General features: G+C 44.9%; 2 protein-coding genes across 4 annotated transcripts in view; one reads left to right on the forward strand and one right to left on the reverse strand.

The window, feature by feature from the left end:
• The window catches only part of LOC134202104 (uncharacterized), a 227861-nt gene that overhangs the window by 126530 nt on the left and 85075 nt on the right, over nt 1-16256 (reverse strand). The window lies entirely within an intron of this gene.
• LOC134218048 (odorant receptor 30a-like) lies at nt 10245-11693 on the forward strand. Its single transcript, XM_062696921.1, has 5 exons — nt 10245-10575; nt 10633-10831; nt 10898-11146; nt 11213-11417; nt 11472-11693. Exons 1-5 carry the CDS (start codon nt 10245-10247, stop codon nt 11691-11693), a joined length of 1206 nt encoding a protein of 401 aa, XP_062552905.1.

The raw sequence follows: 16256 nt of genomic DNA on the forward strand, positions 1-16256 counted from the left end.
GTTACAAACTATCGTGGCATAGCAGCGCTATGTGCCATGTCCAAATTGTTCGAACTAGTTGTTCTAAAGTTCCTATCCTACAATTGCCTGAACTACATTTCTGAGGATCAACACGGTTTTGTTCCAAAGCGATCTACAAATACTAACTTGATTATCTACTCCTCGATTATTATGCAAGCTCTTCAGAAAGGACAACAAATCGATTCGATATATACTGACTTCTCATCAGCCTTTGACAAAATCAATCATCAAATCGCTGTCGCCAAAATTGAACGACTTGGATTCTCTGGTTCCATTCTCTGTTGGCTCAGTTCTTATTTAGGAAACCGCAAAATGGCGATAAAAATTGGCGACTGTGTTTCTTCGTTTTTCCCTGTGACTTCAGGAGTTCCCCAGGGCAGCCATCTTGGTCCTTTTATAGTTTACCTGAACGACATTAACTTGCTACTCAAGTGCTTTAAACTATCATTTGCCGACGACTTCAAATTATTTTGGATCGTAAACGGTGTACAAGATACACTATTTTTGCAATCGCAGTTGGATCTCTTCACTGACTGGTGTCAGCTGAATTGTATGGTTCTCAATCCAGATAAATGCTCCTTCATTTCGTTTTCTCGTAAACATTCAGCAATTGCCTTTGACTATACTATTGGATCCACCACACTACGTAGAGAGACTGTTGTCAAGGATCTAGGTGTATTATTAGACACTAAGCTGACGTTTAATGAACATGTTGCTTTCATAGTCTCTAAGGCCTCCCGTACACTGGGTTTCATTTTTCGAATAGCAAGGAATTTTAATGATGTCCACTGTTTAAAGGCTCTATATTGTTCTTTAGTAAGATCCACTTTAGAATATTCATCTGTAGTTTGGGCACCTTACTATCAGAATAATATTTCCCGTATTGAATCAGTTCAGCGTAAATTCGTACGGTTCGCTCTACGTCACCTCCCGTGGAGAAACCCTGACATTTTGCCTAGTTATGAGGACCGCTGTAGGTTAATTGAGCTAGATTTACTAAGCGTCCGCCGTGATACTGCCCGTGCGTTATTTGTAGCAGACCTTTTACATTAACTCGCCTCCTCTTTTGTCCCAGCTGAATTTCAACGTCAGCCAACAAAACCTTCGTTCTAGACAATTCTTTTTCCTCCGCGGTGCCCGAACGAATTACGGGCACAACGAACCATTTTTGAGCATGTGCAGAATTTTCAATCGCTGCTCAAATGAATTCGATTTTTACTTGAGTCGTAACACTCTTCGGAAAAGGTTTTCCCTCACCCTGTCACACTTTTAGAAAGGTTAGCTTAAATTGTTGATACTAGATCTAGACTAAGTTAATTATTGTTAATAGTTGTAAGAAATAATTGTATTATGTATCATTTGGAGTTAAATTGTATTCTGTTGGTACGAAAAGACGAAGAGGTTTTGCGCCCATTTAAGAGGTTTTGCGCACCTCAATATTCCGCGGGGGGTATCTATCTTCGGGAAAGTTGTGATGTCCTGAAAGACTTCGTTGCGGAATGCCCGGTCCCGTAGGCAAAAAGAAAGATCAAAATATCAGTTCGGAAGAATCCACTACACTTTTGTCTCTGCATTTCTGTTCCGTAGAGCTACGCAGTTTTGGCTGATGCCCCAGTCGAATCATTTCACGAGCACGACGACCCGTCACGTCGTCCCTGACGCCAAATGCCCGGATGAGAAGCCGAAATCCCAAGCTCCGTGCATCTTCAAACATCGTAATCATAGCATCAAGTCACTCTCTTACTAACATAATAATAAGATGATTTCGATTGTACATATTACGAAGAACTGAGCCTGAAATAAACGAAAACCCACTACAGTTTTCCGTAACGATGAAACCGGACAAACGCTCTCGAGTTTTTTAGTATAAGACGTAGTACTGGTCGTCTATTCTATTCCACAGTTGAGACTTCTTGACCTCTGGAAAACACCCAAGAACGATGAAAGTCTACTAGCACGGAAAGCAATGTCACAACCTCTGATTTTATCTTTCTACCTAATAAATTCTTTTATAGTAAAATTTTCTCAATTAATAATTAAAATATAAATAGAAGTCCAACCAACCTTCGACTACCATCGTTGTTCGATTGTCTCGATGAAATTGACATGATAATAACAGAGATTAGGTCCAACTCGGACGTTGCTGGTGCGGGCTCAAAATTTTCGCAACTTTTATGAGCACAGAGCCAATTTATGCATTGGTTGAAGAAGGAAGCTCTCAATTAAAGACTGTGGAAGTAAACTTTGAACACAATTAGAATTGACTTTAAGAAAATTGCAGCAATTAAAAACCTGGAAGAAGAGAAGCAGTAGTGTTGGCATTGGAAGTTGTTTAAAATTGCAGTTGAGGAGATGCAGTTGAAATTCTAAGCTGGGTGCCGCATGTCTGTATGTTTGATTACTTGAAATAACCCAATAGGTTTTTTCTCGACATTAGAAACAGAGAATCGTTTACGTTTTTATGTAGAGTTAGTGCTCTCCCATTTTTTTTACCATATTTACATTTTATTTGTTGTACATAACTTTTAATAAACAAAATGATTAGAATTAAGTTTCAAGGCTCGTGTTTACCCATCCAACCGGCTGTAGATATGCCTAATGAACAGAAAATAAGAATAAACCGAATTCATCGCCCTTGTTAGCCCCTCCCTATTCGCTTGGAAAAACTTCCCAACCATGACCCCGGAGCTTTTCTGTCCACGGATAAGAATCATCATCATAGTCTTCTGGGCGTGGATCGGCTTATCATACCATTCGGTTGCGTAAATGGCATCCGCCACTTGAGAACTCTATCAGTTGAGCAAAATGTAAAAATTGAAAAACTAAAATAAAAAGTCCGATAAGGGGATCAACTGACCGCATGCGTTAATCGCCCTCCCAGCCAGGCAAACACCGCGACTTCCCAGGTAGCATAGGCGAACATGATCGCCAAACGGAACACCATGAAGCCGTCCAGATCCACCTCCGTGAAGACAAACATCTTGAGACACAGTATCGAAATGCTACCGAGATAGTGCACCAGCAGATCAGCGTTTATTGAGTCCTCTAATATCCTAACACATCTGCGGGAGATGTATGGAAAACGGAATTCTGTGAGTAGCTTCACTAAATTGTATATCAAATGACTCACTCAAGAGAATAGTTGTGGAAATCTACGTAGCTACTTAGTTGCAAACCCACTTCCGACTCGGCGATGTTATTGAGTTGATCGATTTTGTGCTTCAGTATGTTGAAGTTGATCGTGCAGTGGTTGAAGATGTTTACGAACAGCGTGTCCTTCACTCCGATAGATAAGGTGGTGATCCACGTTATTGGTATCATGACGGCCATATAGGGAATGTACGCCCATACGTTCGATTGGATGTCGATGTAGTAGAAACTGCGCCAGTGGGAATTAAGAGGTGGCTTGTAATCTGAACTTGAAATGATTGATTTCTGTCGGATCGTACTTGATCTCGAAGCCGGTCGGGAATGGAACTGGCTCATAGTTTAAGAAGATTACGCAGAAAATGACGTACAGAAAAGGAATAAAGCAATATAGCAGCGTTATGCATCCCATGGTACGCATCATCATAACAGATAACCTCTTGGAAAATGTTTCGGTCCTTTTTAATATTTCCTTCGGAATCGGATCATCATCTTCTACTACTGAAAATGAACGCACATTAAATAGGACATAACAGTTCCGCGATTTCGAAATACTCACTTTTCTCGAACATATTCTGAAACTTGTCCAGTATTAGTTCGACGTTTCGCTTCTTAACAATGATGGTCATTATCGATATCACATCCATGAAGAAGGTCATCAGTTCTCCGGCAGCTCGGGATGCTTTGACGTATTTTTCATTGCTCAGCAAATCCACCAAAGACACTAACAGTGGAATGATTGCGAAGATGGTCATCACCAATAAAATGGTGTTTCTCGAACGATTAGATTTATTGGCCGATCGCCAGTAGCCAAACATGTGGATCAGCTTCAAGTCTTCATCGAAGCTAGTCAGTCGAGCTGGTGGTGAATCCTTCATGGTCTACGATAGCACTGATAAGAAGTAAGTTCATTTTTTCCGAAAAAGTATCAAAAATCCTTTGAGTCGTATCTTCTGTGGAAAACTTTACCGCAATCAATAATTCAAACACAAATCGTTGACCAACCAATCTTTGACCGATGATAAAGAAATAATAATGACGGTTCGATGGTTTGGGTGAAGTTATTCAATTTTCTTGACAATGTGGTTCCCCCTTCCTTAGCACAAAGTTAGGAGACCTGATGAACGTTTTGAATAGATTTCATTGAAAATAACCCTATTGTACGGCGCAGAAATTCTATTTACTTAAGAATGCAGCCGTATTGAATTTTTGTGTTAGACAGTTTGTTTGCGGATTGCAATGAAAATAACCACATACCGTCGTAGTGATTGAACTTGGGTGTTATGAAACATAGCCTGAATGTTCCAAAACGCTAGTCTTTTATTCCACTTTTTTCATTTTTTCTATCAATACAATTTTAGTTCACTAAACTTTTAAAGAAGCTAGGTTTTGATCCTGATGTAACTGTTGAAGGCTTAATAAATAATAAATTAATTCAGTGATCATATTTGTGCCAATGGGTTTGGACATTTTCGTGTACGGAGCAATATGTAAATACTAAAAAAATTAATACATAAAAAAATATTTTTTAACCGAAGGATGACGATTGAATTTTCAGAAAAAAATCAACGAAGTGTATCTTCGCTCGGAAGAAGAAAACTTCTAAAAGCTTTATTTTATTTGTGAGTCCATCGATTGAAATTTCATTGACAGTTAGTTTTTATCAAATCACATCTGTTCACTTCTCATTTGCCACGTCTCACAGTGAGGGAGAATGAAAAGCAGAAGTAAGAAGTAACAAGGGAGAAGAAAGAAGAAGTAAGAAGTTTGAAATGAAATGTGAGAAGTGAGCAGTAAGATGTGAGATGTATTACTTCTCATTTCTCACTGGTGACTTCTCACTTTTCATTTCTCACTCATCACAGTGAGAAATGAAAATTGAGAGGTGAGAAATAAGAAATGAAGAGTAAGCAGTGAGACGTCTCACTTTTTATTTCTCACTTCTCATAAAGGGAAGGGAATCGAGATATCTAACTTCTCATTTCTCACATTTCATTTGTCACCTTTTAGTTCCACTTGTTACTTCTCACTTTTCACAGAAGGAAGAGAAAAATGAAAAGTAAAAAGTGAGAAGTAAACCGTGAGCTTTGAGACGTCTTTCTTCTTACTTTGCATGTCTCACTAGTAACTTTTTATTTCCCATCGCTCCTTCTCATTTCTTTCTTCTCACAATGAGAAGTGGAAATGGAAAGTGAGAAGTAAGTGAGAAGTTTTTCTTTTCACTTCGCAATCCTTGCTTAATACGGAGAAGTATCATTTATTACTCCTTATATCTCCCTTCTCATTCCAAACTTCTTACTTTTCTATGTCTTATTTATCATTTCTCACTTCCTACTTCTCACTTCTAATTCACAATCACTATGCGAAGTAAGAAATGAGAAACGAGAAGTAAGAACCGAGATGTAAGACGTCTGACTTTTCACTTCTGATTTCTCATCTCTTACTACTCACTTTTACTCCTCATTTCTCACAGTCACAAATAAAAAATTAGAATTGAAGAAAAGTGAGAAGTCTTACATCTCACTTTTTACTTCTGACTTCTCATTGTTGACTTCACACAGTAAGGAGTGGGAATGAGAAGCAAGAAGTAACAAGTGAGAAGTAAGAAGTAAGATACAATGAGTGAGACATACAGAAGTATGAATGAAAAGCGAATAAGAAGTAATAAGGCACACAGCTCACTTCTTACTTTTTAATTATCAATAATCACGTCACATTTTTTACTTTCACTTATGGTCAAACGGCATTTCGGCCATTAGACCCATTTGCAAAAGACATTTACAGGCAAGATGTATCCGCGAACTAATAATAGCTAATACGTCTCAAAATCTCAGGCCGTGGAGCTGATAAGCGACATGAAGGCCATATACACCGTCGAAAAGCTGCACTTTTCCTCGCAAAGTTTGTCAGTGGACCAGCTATCTAATCGATTTCCTTATCTTTGTGGTCTACCCATCGAAGAAAATTACAACGCAACTCCAACTATCCTTACTGGCTTGGACAACGTGAATCTAAAAAATCCAAAGTGTGAAACAGTGTCACAACCATCTCTCTAGTTCACAGCAGGTTCAAAGTACTGACGATAAATTGCATGATCTTGTACAGGACTTTTTTTTCGATGGGAAACGTTGGCGTTGCCATAGCAGTTGGAGTTCCTCCAGGAATTCCTGCGGAAGTTCCTCCAAGAATTCCTGCGGAAGTTCCTCTAGGAATTCCTGCGGAAGTTCATCTAGGAATTCCTGCGGAAGTTCCTCCAGGAATTCCTTCGGAAGTTCCTCCAGGAATAACTTCGAATGTTCCTCCAGAAATTCCTCTGGAAGTTCCGCCAGGAAGTTCCTCCGGGAATTCCTCCGGAAGTTCCTCCGGGAATTCCTCCGGAAGTTCCTCCAGGAATTCATCCGGAAGTTCCTCCGGGAATTCCTCCGGAAGTTCCTCCGGGAAATTTTCTCCAGTTCCTCCGGGAATTCCTCCGGAAGTTCCTCCGGAATTCCTCCGGAAGTTCCTCGAATTCCTCCGGAAGTTCCTCCTTCCTCCGGAAGTTCCTCCTGAATTCCTCGGAAGTTCTTCCAGAATTCCTCCGAAGTTCCTCAGGAATTCCTCCGGAAGTTCCTCCGAATTCCTCCGGAAGTTCCTCAGGAATTCCTCGGAAGTTCCTCCGGAATTCCTCCGGAAGTTCCTCCGGGAATTCCTCCGGAAGTTCCTCCGGGAATTCCTCCGGAAGTTCCTCCGGGAATTCCTCCGGAAGTTCCTCCGGGAATTCCTCCGGAAGTTCCTCCGGGTATTCCTCCGGAAGTTCCTCCGGGAATTCCTCCGGAAGTTCCTCCGGGAATTCCTCCGGAAGTTCCTCCGGGAATTCCTCCGGAAGTTCCTCCGGGAATTCCTCCGGAAGTTCCTCCGGGAATTCCTCCGGAAGTTCCTCCGGGAATTCCTCCGGAAGTTCCTCCGGGAATTCCTCCGGAAGTTCCTCCAGGAATTCCTCCGGAAGTTCCTCCGAATTCCTCCGGAGTTCCTCCAGGAATTCCTCCGGAAGTTCCTCGAATTCCTCCGGAAGTTCCTCGGGAATTCCTCCGGAAGTTCCTCCGAATTCCTCCGGAAGTTCCTCCAGGAATTCCTCCGGAAGTTCCTCAGGAATTCCTCGGAAGTTCCTCCAGAATTCCTCCGGAAGTTCCTCGGGAATTCCTCCGGAAGTTCCTCCGAATTCCTCCGGAAGTTCCTCCGGGAATTCCTCCGGAAGTTCCTCCAGGAATTCCTCCGGAAGTTCCTCAGAATTCCTCCAGCTCCTCAGGAATTCCTCCGAGTTCCTCCAGTAGTTCCTCCGGGAATTCCTCGAAAGTTCCTCCAGAATTCCTCCGAAGTTCCTCCAGGAATTCCGAAGGAAGTTCCTAGAGGAACTTCCGAAGGAATTCCTGGAGGAACTTCCGAAGGAATTCCTGGAGGAACTTCCGAAGGAATTCCTGGAGGAACTTCCGAAGGAACTCTCGGAGGAGCTTCTGAAGGAATTTCTGGAGGAACTTCTGAAGGAATTCCTGGAGGAACTTCCGAAGGAATTGCTGGAGGAGCTTTCGAAGGAATTCCTGAAGGAGCTTTCGAAGGAATTCCTGGAGGAACTTCCGAAGGAATTCCTGGAGGAACTTCCGAAGGAATTCTTGGAGGAACTTCCGAACGAATCTTTGGAGGAACTTCCGAAGGAATTTCTGGAGAAACTTCCGAAGGAATTCCTGAGGAACTTCCGAAGGAATTCCTGGAGGAACTTCCGAAGGAATTCCTGGAGGAACTTCCGAAGGAATTCCTGGAGGAACTTCCGAAGGAATTCCTGGAGGAACTTCCGAAGGAATTCCTGGAGGAACTTCCGAAGGAATTCCTGGAGGAACTTCCGAAGGAATTCCTGGAGGAACTTCCGAAGGAATTCCTGGAGGAACTTCCGAAGGAATTCCTGGAGGAACTTCCGAAGGAATTCCTGGAGGAACTTCCGAAGGAATTCCTGGAGGAACTTCCGAAGGAATTCCTGGAGGAACTTCCGAAGGAATTGCTGGAGGAACTTCCGAAGGAATTCCTAGCGGAACTTCCGAAGGAATTCCTAGCGGAACTTCCGAAGGAATTCCTGGAGGAACTTCTAAAGGAATTCCTGGCGGAACTTCCGAAGGAATTCCTGGCGGAACTTCCGAAGGAATTCCTGGCGGAACTTCCGAAGGAATTCCTGGCGGAACTTCCGGAGGAACTTCCGAAGGAAACCCTGGGGGAACTTTCGAAGAAATTCCCGGGGGAACATCCGAAGGAATTCCTGGAGGAACTTCCGAAGGAATTCCTGAAGGAACTTCCGAAGGAATTCCTGAAGGAACTTCCGAAGGAATTCCTGGAGGAACTTCCGAAGGAATTCCTGGAGGAACTTCCGAAGAAATTCCTGGAGGAACTTCCGAAGGAATTCCTGGAGGAACTTCCGAAGGAATTCCTGGAGGAACTTCCGAAGGAATTCCTGGAGGAACTTCCGAAGGAATTCCTGGAGGAACTTCCGAAGGAATTCCTGGAGGAACTTCCGAAGGAATTCCTGGAGGAACTTCCGCAGGAATTCCTGGAGGAACTTCCGGAAGAATTCCTGGAGGAACTTCCGGAGGAATTCCTGGAGGAACTACCGAAGGAACTCCTGGAGGAACTTCCGAAGGAATTCCTGGATGAACTTCCAAAGGAACTTCCGAAGGAATTCCTGGAGGAACTTCCGAAAAAATTCCTGGAGGAACTTCCGAAGGAATTCCTGGAGGAACATCCGAAAGAATTCCTGGAGGAACTTCCGAAGGAATTCCTGGAGGAACTTCCGAAGGAATTCCTGAAGAAACTTCCGAAGGAATTCCTGGAGGAACTTCGAAGGAATTCCTGGAGGAACTTCCGAAGGAATTTCTGGAGGAACTTCCGGAGGAATTCCTGGAGGAACTTCCGAACGAATTCCTGGAGAAACTCCCGAAGGAATTCCTGGCGAAACTTCCGAAGGAATTCTAAGAGAAATTCCGAAGGAATTCCTTGATGAACTTCTGAAGAAATTCCTGGAGGAACTTCCGAAAGAATTCCTGGAGAAACTTCCGAATGAATTCCTGGAGGAACTTCCGAAAGAATTCTTGGAGGAACTTCCGAAAGAATTCCTGGCGGAACTTCCAAAGGAATTCCTGGCGGAACCTCCGGAGAAATTCCTGGAGGAACTTCCGAAGGAATTCCTGGAGGAACTTCCGGAGGAATTCCTGGAGGAACTTCCGAAGGAATTCCTGGAGGAATTTCTGAAGGAATTCCTAGAGGAACTTCCGAAGAAACTTCCGAAGAAATTTCAACTTTCTTTCTCAGAGAGTGCTACCACGTGCTTTTTTAACGGAAAACCCTTCCCACAGACCTTAAACCAAAGTTTGGACGATCGACATTTTCGGTCGTATGTTCATTTCGGTCATAATGACATAATAACGACTTGGACATGCGGGCCGGCAACAACTCAACTTGAATTAACGGACACATTCTTCCATGGGGACACGTTGCTTAGAAAATGCTTCTTGGAAGGGAGTTTTACTTCGCGATGAGAACCCCAAGTGAAAATCTTAGAACTGTCTAGGAAGAGCCTTCGGCACATCAAGCGTAGTGCTTTTATACTCCCTAAAACAAGGTTCTACGCTTCTATGCAAGTCTTTTGCGTTCCTTATCGAACCATTCGAAGTTTCACGGAGGTTGTTCTTCACTCTTCATGACTCCCACGCTTTCTGGCAGAACTTAACGCGCTTCCTGCATTTAACTTCCTTCCTGCTACTTTTTTAATATTCATATGCAGACCTTCCTCCCTACAAAGAAAAGGGAATACCATCACTGGAAGAGAGAAGTATAAATAGTAAAAATAATGAAAGGAAAAACTTGTACAAAAATATGTTATTATCCTGTCAAGGGACTGGGAGGGACGATTAGACGAAGTTTGTGATCAACGGTCAGCAGCTCTCCCATTTGTGTTTGAATTATTGATTTCGGAAAATTCCTCGGATAATAATCGAATAAAAAACATCCGATTACTCAATACCCAACCTTTTGTCCGGAAGGCAGCGATATCGGACAGCATGGGGGACCCGGATCGACGATCGTCGCCAGCTCGGCTGACAAGTTTCGATGCAGACTTGAAACTGATCCACTGGCTTGGCTACTGGGGCTCGACCGACAAGAAAAACCGTTCGAGAAGCGCCATTCTATTGCTGTTGTTCGTCTTTTTCATCATTCCACTTTTGCTGTCTTTGGTGGACCTTATGCTCAAGAAGCAATATGTCAAAGCATCCCGAAACGCTGGTGAACTCGTTACCTTCTGTATGGATTTATGCTCGATTACGGTCATCATTATTAGGAAGCGAAAGTTCGTGCAAGCTCTGGACAAATTCCAGATCATTTTCGAGAAGTGTATTTAATGCGAATTCTTTGCAAGCTTTTGTGTACTTGATTGGTGTTTAATTTCAGTGATGGAAGAAGAAGACCCGATTCCAAAAAAAATGCTTGGGAAAATTGAGAATCTATCGAAGAACATATCCGTGTTGATGGAGCGTATTATGGGAAGCACTGGTTTTTTGTATTGTTGCGCTCCATTCCTGTACACCTTATTTTGCGTGAACATCCTGTATTCTGATCCTGTTCCGTTTCCAACCGGAATCGAGGTCAAGTATGAATGCTCAGAATGCAATGAATTCGAACATTGATTCAATACTTTTTATGTGGGTTCAAACAGCTTCTACTATATCAACATCCAATCGAACGTGTGGCTGTACTCATTCTATATGATGGTCATCATACCAGTCACGTGGATTATTACGATATCCATCGGAGTGAAGGACACGCTATTCATTAATATTTTCAACCACTGCACAATGAATTTTCGCATTTTGATGCACAAAATCAATCAGCTCAAAACCATCTCAGACGTGGAAGTGAACACCCATCTGAAAAACTTGGTAGACCTCCACAGCCATTCCTTTGAGTAGGCCTGTCTGGTTTCTATAAGCGAGGACATCACATAACGCCTATATTCGTTTACCGCTTTCAGATGCGTTGGGATATTGAACGACTCGATCAACGTTGATCTGCTGGCGCATTACCTCGGTAGCAGTGCCATTCTTTGTCTGAATATGCTGGTCTTTACAGAGGTGGAATTGAATGGCTTCATGGTGCTCCGATTGGCCATCATGTTCATGCACGCCGCTTGGGGAATCACGGTGTTCGCCTGGTTAGGGGAGCGGTTGGCGCTGGCGGTAGGTTCAATCGTTTACTGTTTGATCTGATTTTTTGATGATTTTCATTGAAAGGGTTCTGAAGTTGCGGAAGCCATTTACGAGACCGAGTGGTACGACAAGCCGATCCATGTTCAGAAGGCACTGATGATGATGCTGCAGCGAGGTCAAACAAATCCTGGAGTTATGGTTGGAAAATTCTTCGAATCGAACAACGAGGGACTGAAACGGGCGACCAATGCTGTGTATTCTTTCTTTCTGTTCATCAAACACGTCTACGGTCGCATAGATGGGTAGACATGAAGGTTATTTACTGCAAGCTAATCGAGGTGAACATGTTAAGGGACGATGGTCTCGTGAATACTGATAACAAGGCGAATTTATTTTACTGTATTGATTAATAAAAACACATTGCACGATTGGAGCACAAGCAAAAAAAAGAGATCAAATCACCAATCGGTAATAGTATCAAACCAAATATCGTATTTCTCCATTCGATATGAGCCTTCCAAGAGAGACCTAGATTTAATTTGTTGAAAAATTAAGATTGAACAATGAAATGGGTATGATTCTAAGGTCCACTATTTATCATTCGGCATAGATCGTAGCGTTGCTGGACGTGCGGCAACGCGGGATGGAACCTAATCAGCTGAAGGAGTCCACGGTTTGGTGGACAGGGCCGCCATGGTTGAAGCAGCCGTCACGCTTCTGGTCTCTGCTCCTACAAGCGGAATAACAGGAGCTTCCAGCTGATTCACACCCAGGAACCGAATCAGATGTTTCACCTACGTTCGTCCTTTGCATCACTAGTTCGTCTAATTGCCCCGATCCAAGGTTTCGTCTACAATATCAAGCCAGAAAATCGCTCTCGTCGCAGATTAGGATTTCTACACAAACCACTGAACTAAATCAAGCCCTTTCATCATTGGTGCGTTTAGCACAAACAGAAGTGTTCCCAAACGAGATCGCATCAGTTGCTTCCGATGGACAAGTAAAGTCGACTTCACCTTTGAAGAATCTTGCGCCTGTTCTGAAGGACGGCATTCTACGTGTTGGTGGGCGTCTTGAAAATGCGTTGATTTCGGAGGACGAAAAGCATCCAATAATCCTTCCGGCTCGTCACCCGCTGACTGAAGCTATTATGGAGCACTATCATCGCAAATATCTACACGCCGGACCACAATTGTTTGTGGCAAGTGTCCGAGCTTCGGAGGACTATGGGAGCCGGCGGTAAAGTCGTTTAAGCAGCATTTCCGTTCGACCGTTAGCAATTCCGTTCTGTCGCAAGATGAGTTCATCACTTTGTTGGTTCGTCTTGAAGCCTGTCTGAACTGTCTGACCACTTACGCCGATCTCCGCCGACCCAATCGACCTGGACGTTTTGACTACGGGTCACTTTTTAATTCATCGACCCTTGAGCCTGACCTTTCGAAAGTTTCTCGGAATCGCCTCGATCGTTGGCAGGAGAACCAGGAGATCCTCCGACGGGTACCTACTCTGAATTCGCATAAATTGCCATACACCAGTTGTTCTCAACCTGGGGTACCTGGCGGATGTATTACAATTGCAATAGAAGCTTATTGATGCACTTTTGCCAATAGTGTAATTTTTTATTCCAAAACTTTGTATTGTACATAATATGCATAGCGATTAAAAAATCGAAATCTATTGAATCCTATCACTACAACCAGTACAGTGTATGAAGGGCTGAAGGACACAAGATCAAATGGACAAAACGTCGAGTGACTAAATTCTTGAACCGTTTCGGAGCAGTATTGTGCTGAATCATTATCAGATATTAATAGCAAATTTTCATTTGATTCTGTCGCCAGATTGTTTCCCATCCCTGGTTCGGAAGTCTCCTCGTAAAAGGCTCGGAAGCCTCCTCTTAAGTGGCTCGGAAGCCTCATTTAAAGGAGCTTGAAAGCCTCGTTTCGAGAAGCTCGAGAGGCGCCTTTCAAGAAGCTTGGAAGCCTCCTTTAGAGAGGATTGGAAGCCTGCTTCCAAGAGGCTCGCAAGCCTCCTTTCAAGAGGCTCGGAAGCCTCCTTTCAAGAGGCTCGGAAGCCTCCTTTCAAGAGGCTCGGAAGCCTCCTTTTAAGAGGCCTCAGAAGCCTACTTTCAAGAGGCTCAGAAGCCTCCTTTCAAGAGGCTCAAGCCTCCTTTCAAAGGCTCAGAAGCCTCCTTTCAAGAGGCCTCAAGCCTCCTTTCAAGAAGCTCAGAAGCCTCCCTTTTAAGGCTCAGAAGCCTCCTTTCAAGAGGCCTCAGGAAGCCTCCTTTCAAGAGGCCTCCAGCCTGCTTTCAAGAGGCTCGAAGCCTCCTTTCAAGAGGCTCAAGCCTCCTTTCAAGAGGCTCAGAAGCCTCCTTTCAAGAGGCCTCAGAAGCCTCCTTTCAAGAGGCTCAGAAGCCTCCTTTCAAGAGGCCTCAGGAAGCCTCCTTTCAAGAGGCCTCAGAGCCTCCTTTCAAGAGGCTCAAGCCTCCTTTCAAGAGGCTCAGAAGCCTCCTTTCAAGAGACTGGAAGGCTCCTTTCAAGAGGCTCAGGCTCCTTTCAAGAGGCTCAGAAGCCTCCTTTCAAGAGGCTCAGAAGCCTCCTTTCAGAGGCTCAGAAGCCTCCTTTCAAGAGGCTCAGAAGCCTCCTTTCAAGAAGGCTCAGGCCTCCTTCAAGAGGCTCAAAGCCTCCTTCAAGAGGCCTCAAGCCTCCTTTCAAGAGGCTCAGGCCTCCTTTCAAGAGGCTCAAGCCTCCTTCAAGAGGCTCAGAGCCTTCTTTCAAGAGGCTCAGAGCCTCCTTTCAAGAGGCTCCAGAAGCCTCCTTTCAAGAGGCTCGGAAGCCTCCTTTCAAGAGGCTCGGAAGCCTCCTTTCAAGAGGCTCGGAAGCCTCCTTTCAAGGGGCTTGGAAGCCTCCTTTCAAGGGGCTTGAAAGCCTCCTTTCAAGGGGCTTGGAAGTCCCCTTTCAAGAGGTTCGGAAGACTCCTTTCAACAGACTTGGAAGCCTTTTTTCAAGAGGCTTGTAAGCCTCCTTTCAAGAGTCTCGGAAGCCTCCTTTCTAAAGGCTCGGAAGCCTTCTTCAAGAGGCTGGGAAGCCTTCTTTCAAGAGGCTCTCAAGCCCCTTTCAAGAGGCTTGGAAGCCTTTTTTCAAGAGGCTTGTAAGCCTCCTTTCTAGAGTCTCGGAAGCCTCCTTTCTAGAGGCTCGGAAGCCTCCTTTCAAGAGGTTCGGCAGCCTCCTTTATAGAGGCTCGGGAGCCTCCTTTCTAGAGGCTCAGAAGCCTCCTTTCAAGAGGTTCGGCAGCCTCCTTTCTAGAGGCCCGGGAGCCTCCTTTCTAGAGGTTCGGAAGCCTTCTTTCAAGAGGCTCGGAAGTCTCCTTTCAAGAGGTTCGGAAACCTCCTTTCAAGAGGCTCGGAAGCCTCCTTTCAAGAGGCTCGAAAGCCTCCTTTCAAGAGACTCTGAAGCCTCCTTTCAAGAGGCTCTGAAGCCTCCTTTCAAGAGGCTCGGAAGCCTCCTTTCAAGAGGCTCGGAAGCCTCCTTTCAAGAGGCCTCAAGCCTCCTTCAAGAGGCCTCAAGCCTCCTTTCAAGAGGTTCAGCAGCCTCCTTTCTAGAGGCCCGGAAGCCTCCTTTCTAGGAGGTCTGAAGCCTCTTTAAAGAGGCCTCGAGCCTCCTTCCAAAAAGGCCTCAGAAGCCTCCTTCCAAGGTTCAGGAAGCCTCCTTTCGAGAGGCTCTGAAATCTCCTTTCAAGAGGCTCAGAAGTCTCCTTCCAAGAGGTTCAGAAGCCTCCTTCCAAAAGGTTCAGAACCCTCCTTTCAAGAGGCCTCGGAAATCTCCTTTCAAGAGGCTCAGAAGTCTCCTTTCAAGAGGTCTGGAAGTCTCCTTCAAGAGGTTCTGGAAGCCTCCTCTCAAGAGGCTCAGAAGCCTCCTTTCAAGAGGCTCAGGAAGCCTCCTTTCAAGAGGCTCAGGAAGCCTCCTTTCAAGAGGCCTGAAGCCTCCTTTCAAGAGGCCTCAGAGCCTCCTTTCAAGAGGCTCGGAAGCCTCCTTTCAAGAGGCTCAGGCCTCCTTTCAAGAGGCTCAGAAGCCTCCTTTCAAGAGGACCGGAAGCCTCCTTTCAAGAGGCTCAGAAGCCTCCTTTCAAGAGGCTCAGAGCCTCCTTTCAAGAGGCCTCAGCAGCCTCCTTTCAAGAGGCTCAGAAGCCCTCCTTCAAGAGGCTCAGAAGCCTCCTTTCAAGAGGTTCAAGCCTCCTTTCAAGAGGCCTCAGCCTCCTTTCAAGAGGCTCAGAATCCTCCTTTCAAGAGGCCTCAAGATCCTCCTTTCAAGAGGCTCAGAAGCCTCCTTCAAGAGGCCTCAGAGCCTCCTTTCAAGAGGCTCAGAAGCCTCCTTTCAGGAGGCTTGGAAGCCTCCTTTCAAGAGGCCTTGGAAGCCTCCTTTCAAGAGGCTCAGAAGCCTCCTTTCAAGAGGCCTCAGAAGCCTCCTTTAAAGAGGCCTCGCCTCCTTTCAAGAGGCTCAGAGCCTCCTCAAGAGGCTCCGGAAGCCTCCTTTCAAGAGGCTCAGAAGCCTCTTTTCAAGAGGCTCAAGCCTCCTTTCAAGAGGCTCAGAAGCCTCCTTTCAAGAGGCTCAGAAGCCTCCTTTCAAGAGGCTCGAAGGCTCCTTTCAAGAGGCCTGGAAGGCTCCTTTCAAGAGGCTCAGAAGCCTCCTTTCAAGAGGCTCAGAAGCCTCCTTTCAAGAGGCTCAGAAGCCTCCTTTCAAGGCTCAAGCTTGCTTTCAAGAGGCTCGAAGCCGCCTTTCAAGAGGCTCAGCCTCCTTTCAAGAGGCTCCGGAAGCCTCCTTCCAAGAGACTTGGAAGCCTCCCTTCAAGTGTCTCGAAGCCTCCTTTCTA

Source organism: Armigeres subalbatus, chromosome 1 (assembly GCF_024139115.2).
Source record: "Armigeres subalbatus isolate Guangzhou_Male chromosome 1, GZ_Asu_2, whole genome shotgun sequence".
Taxonomy (NCBI): domain Eukaryota; kingdom Metazoa; phylum Arthropoda; class Insecta; order Diptera; family Culicidae; genus Armigeres; species Armigeres subalbatus.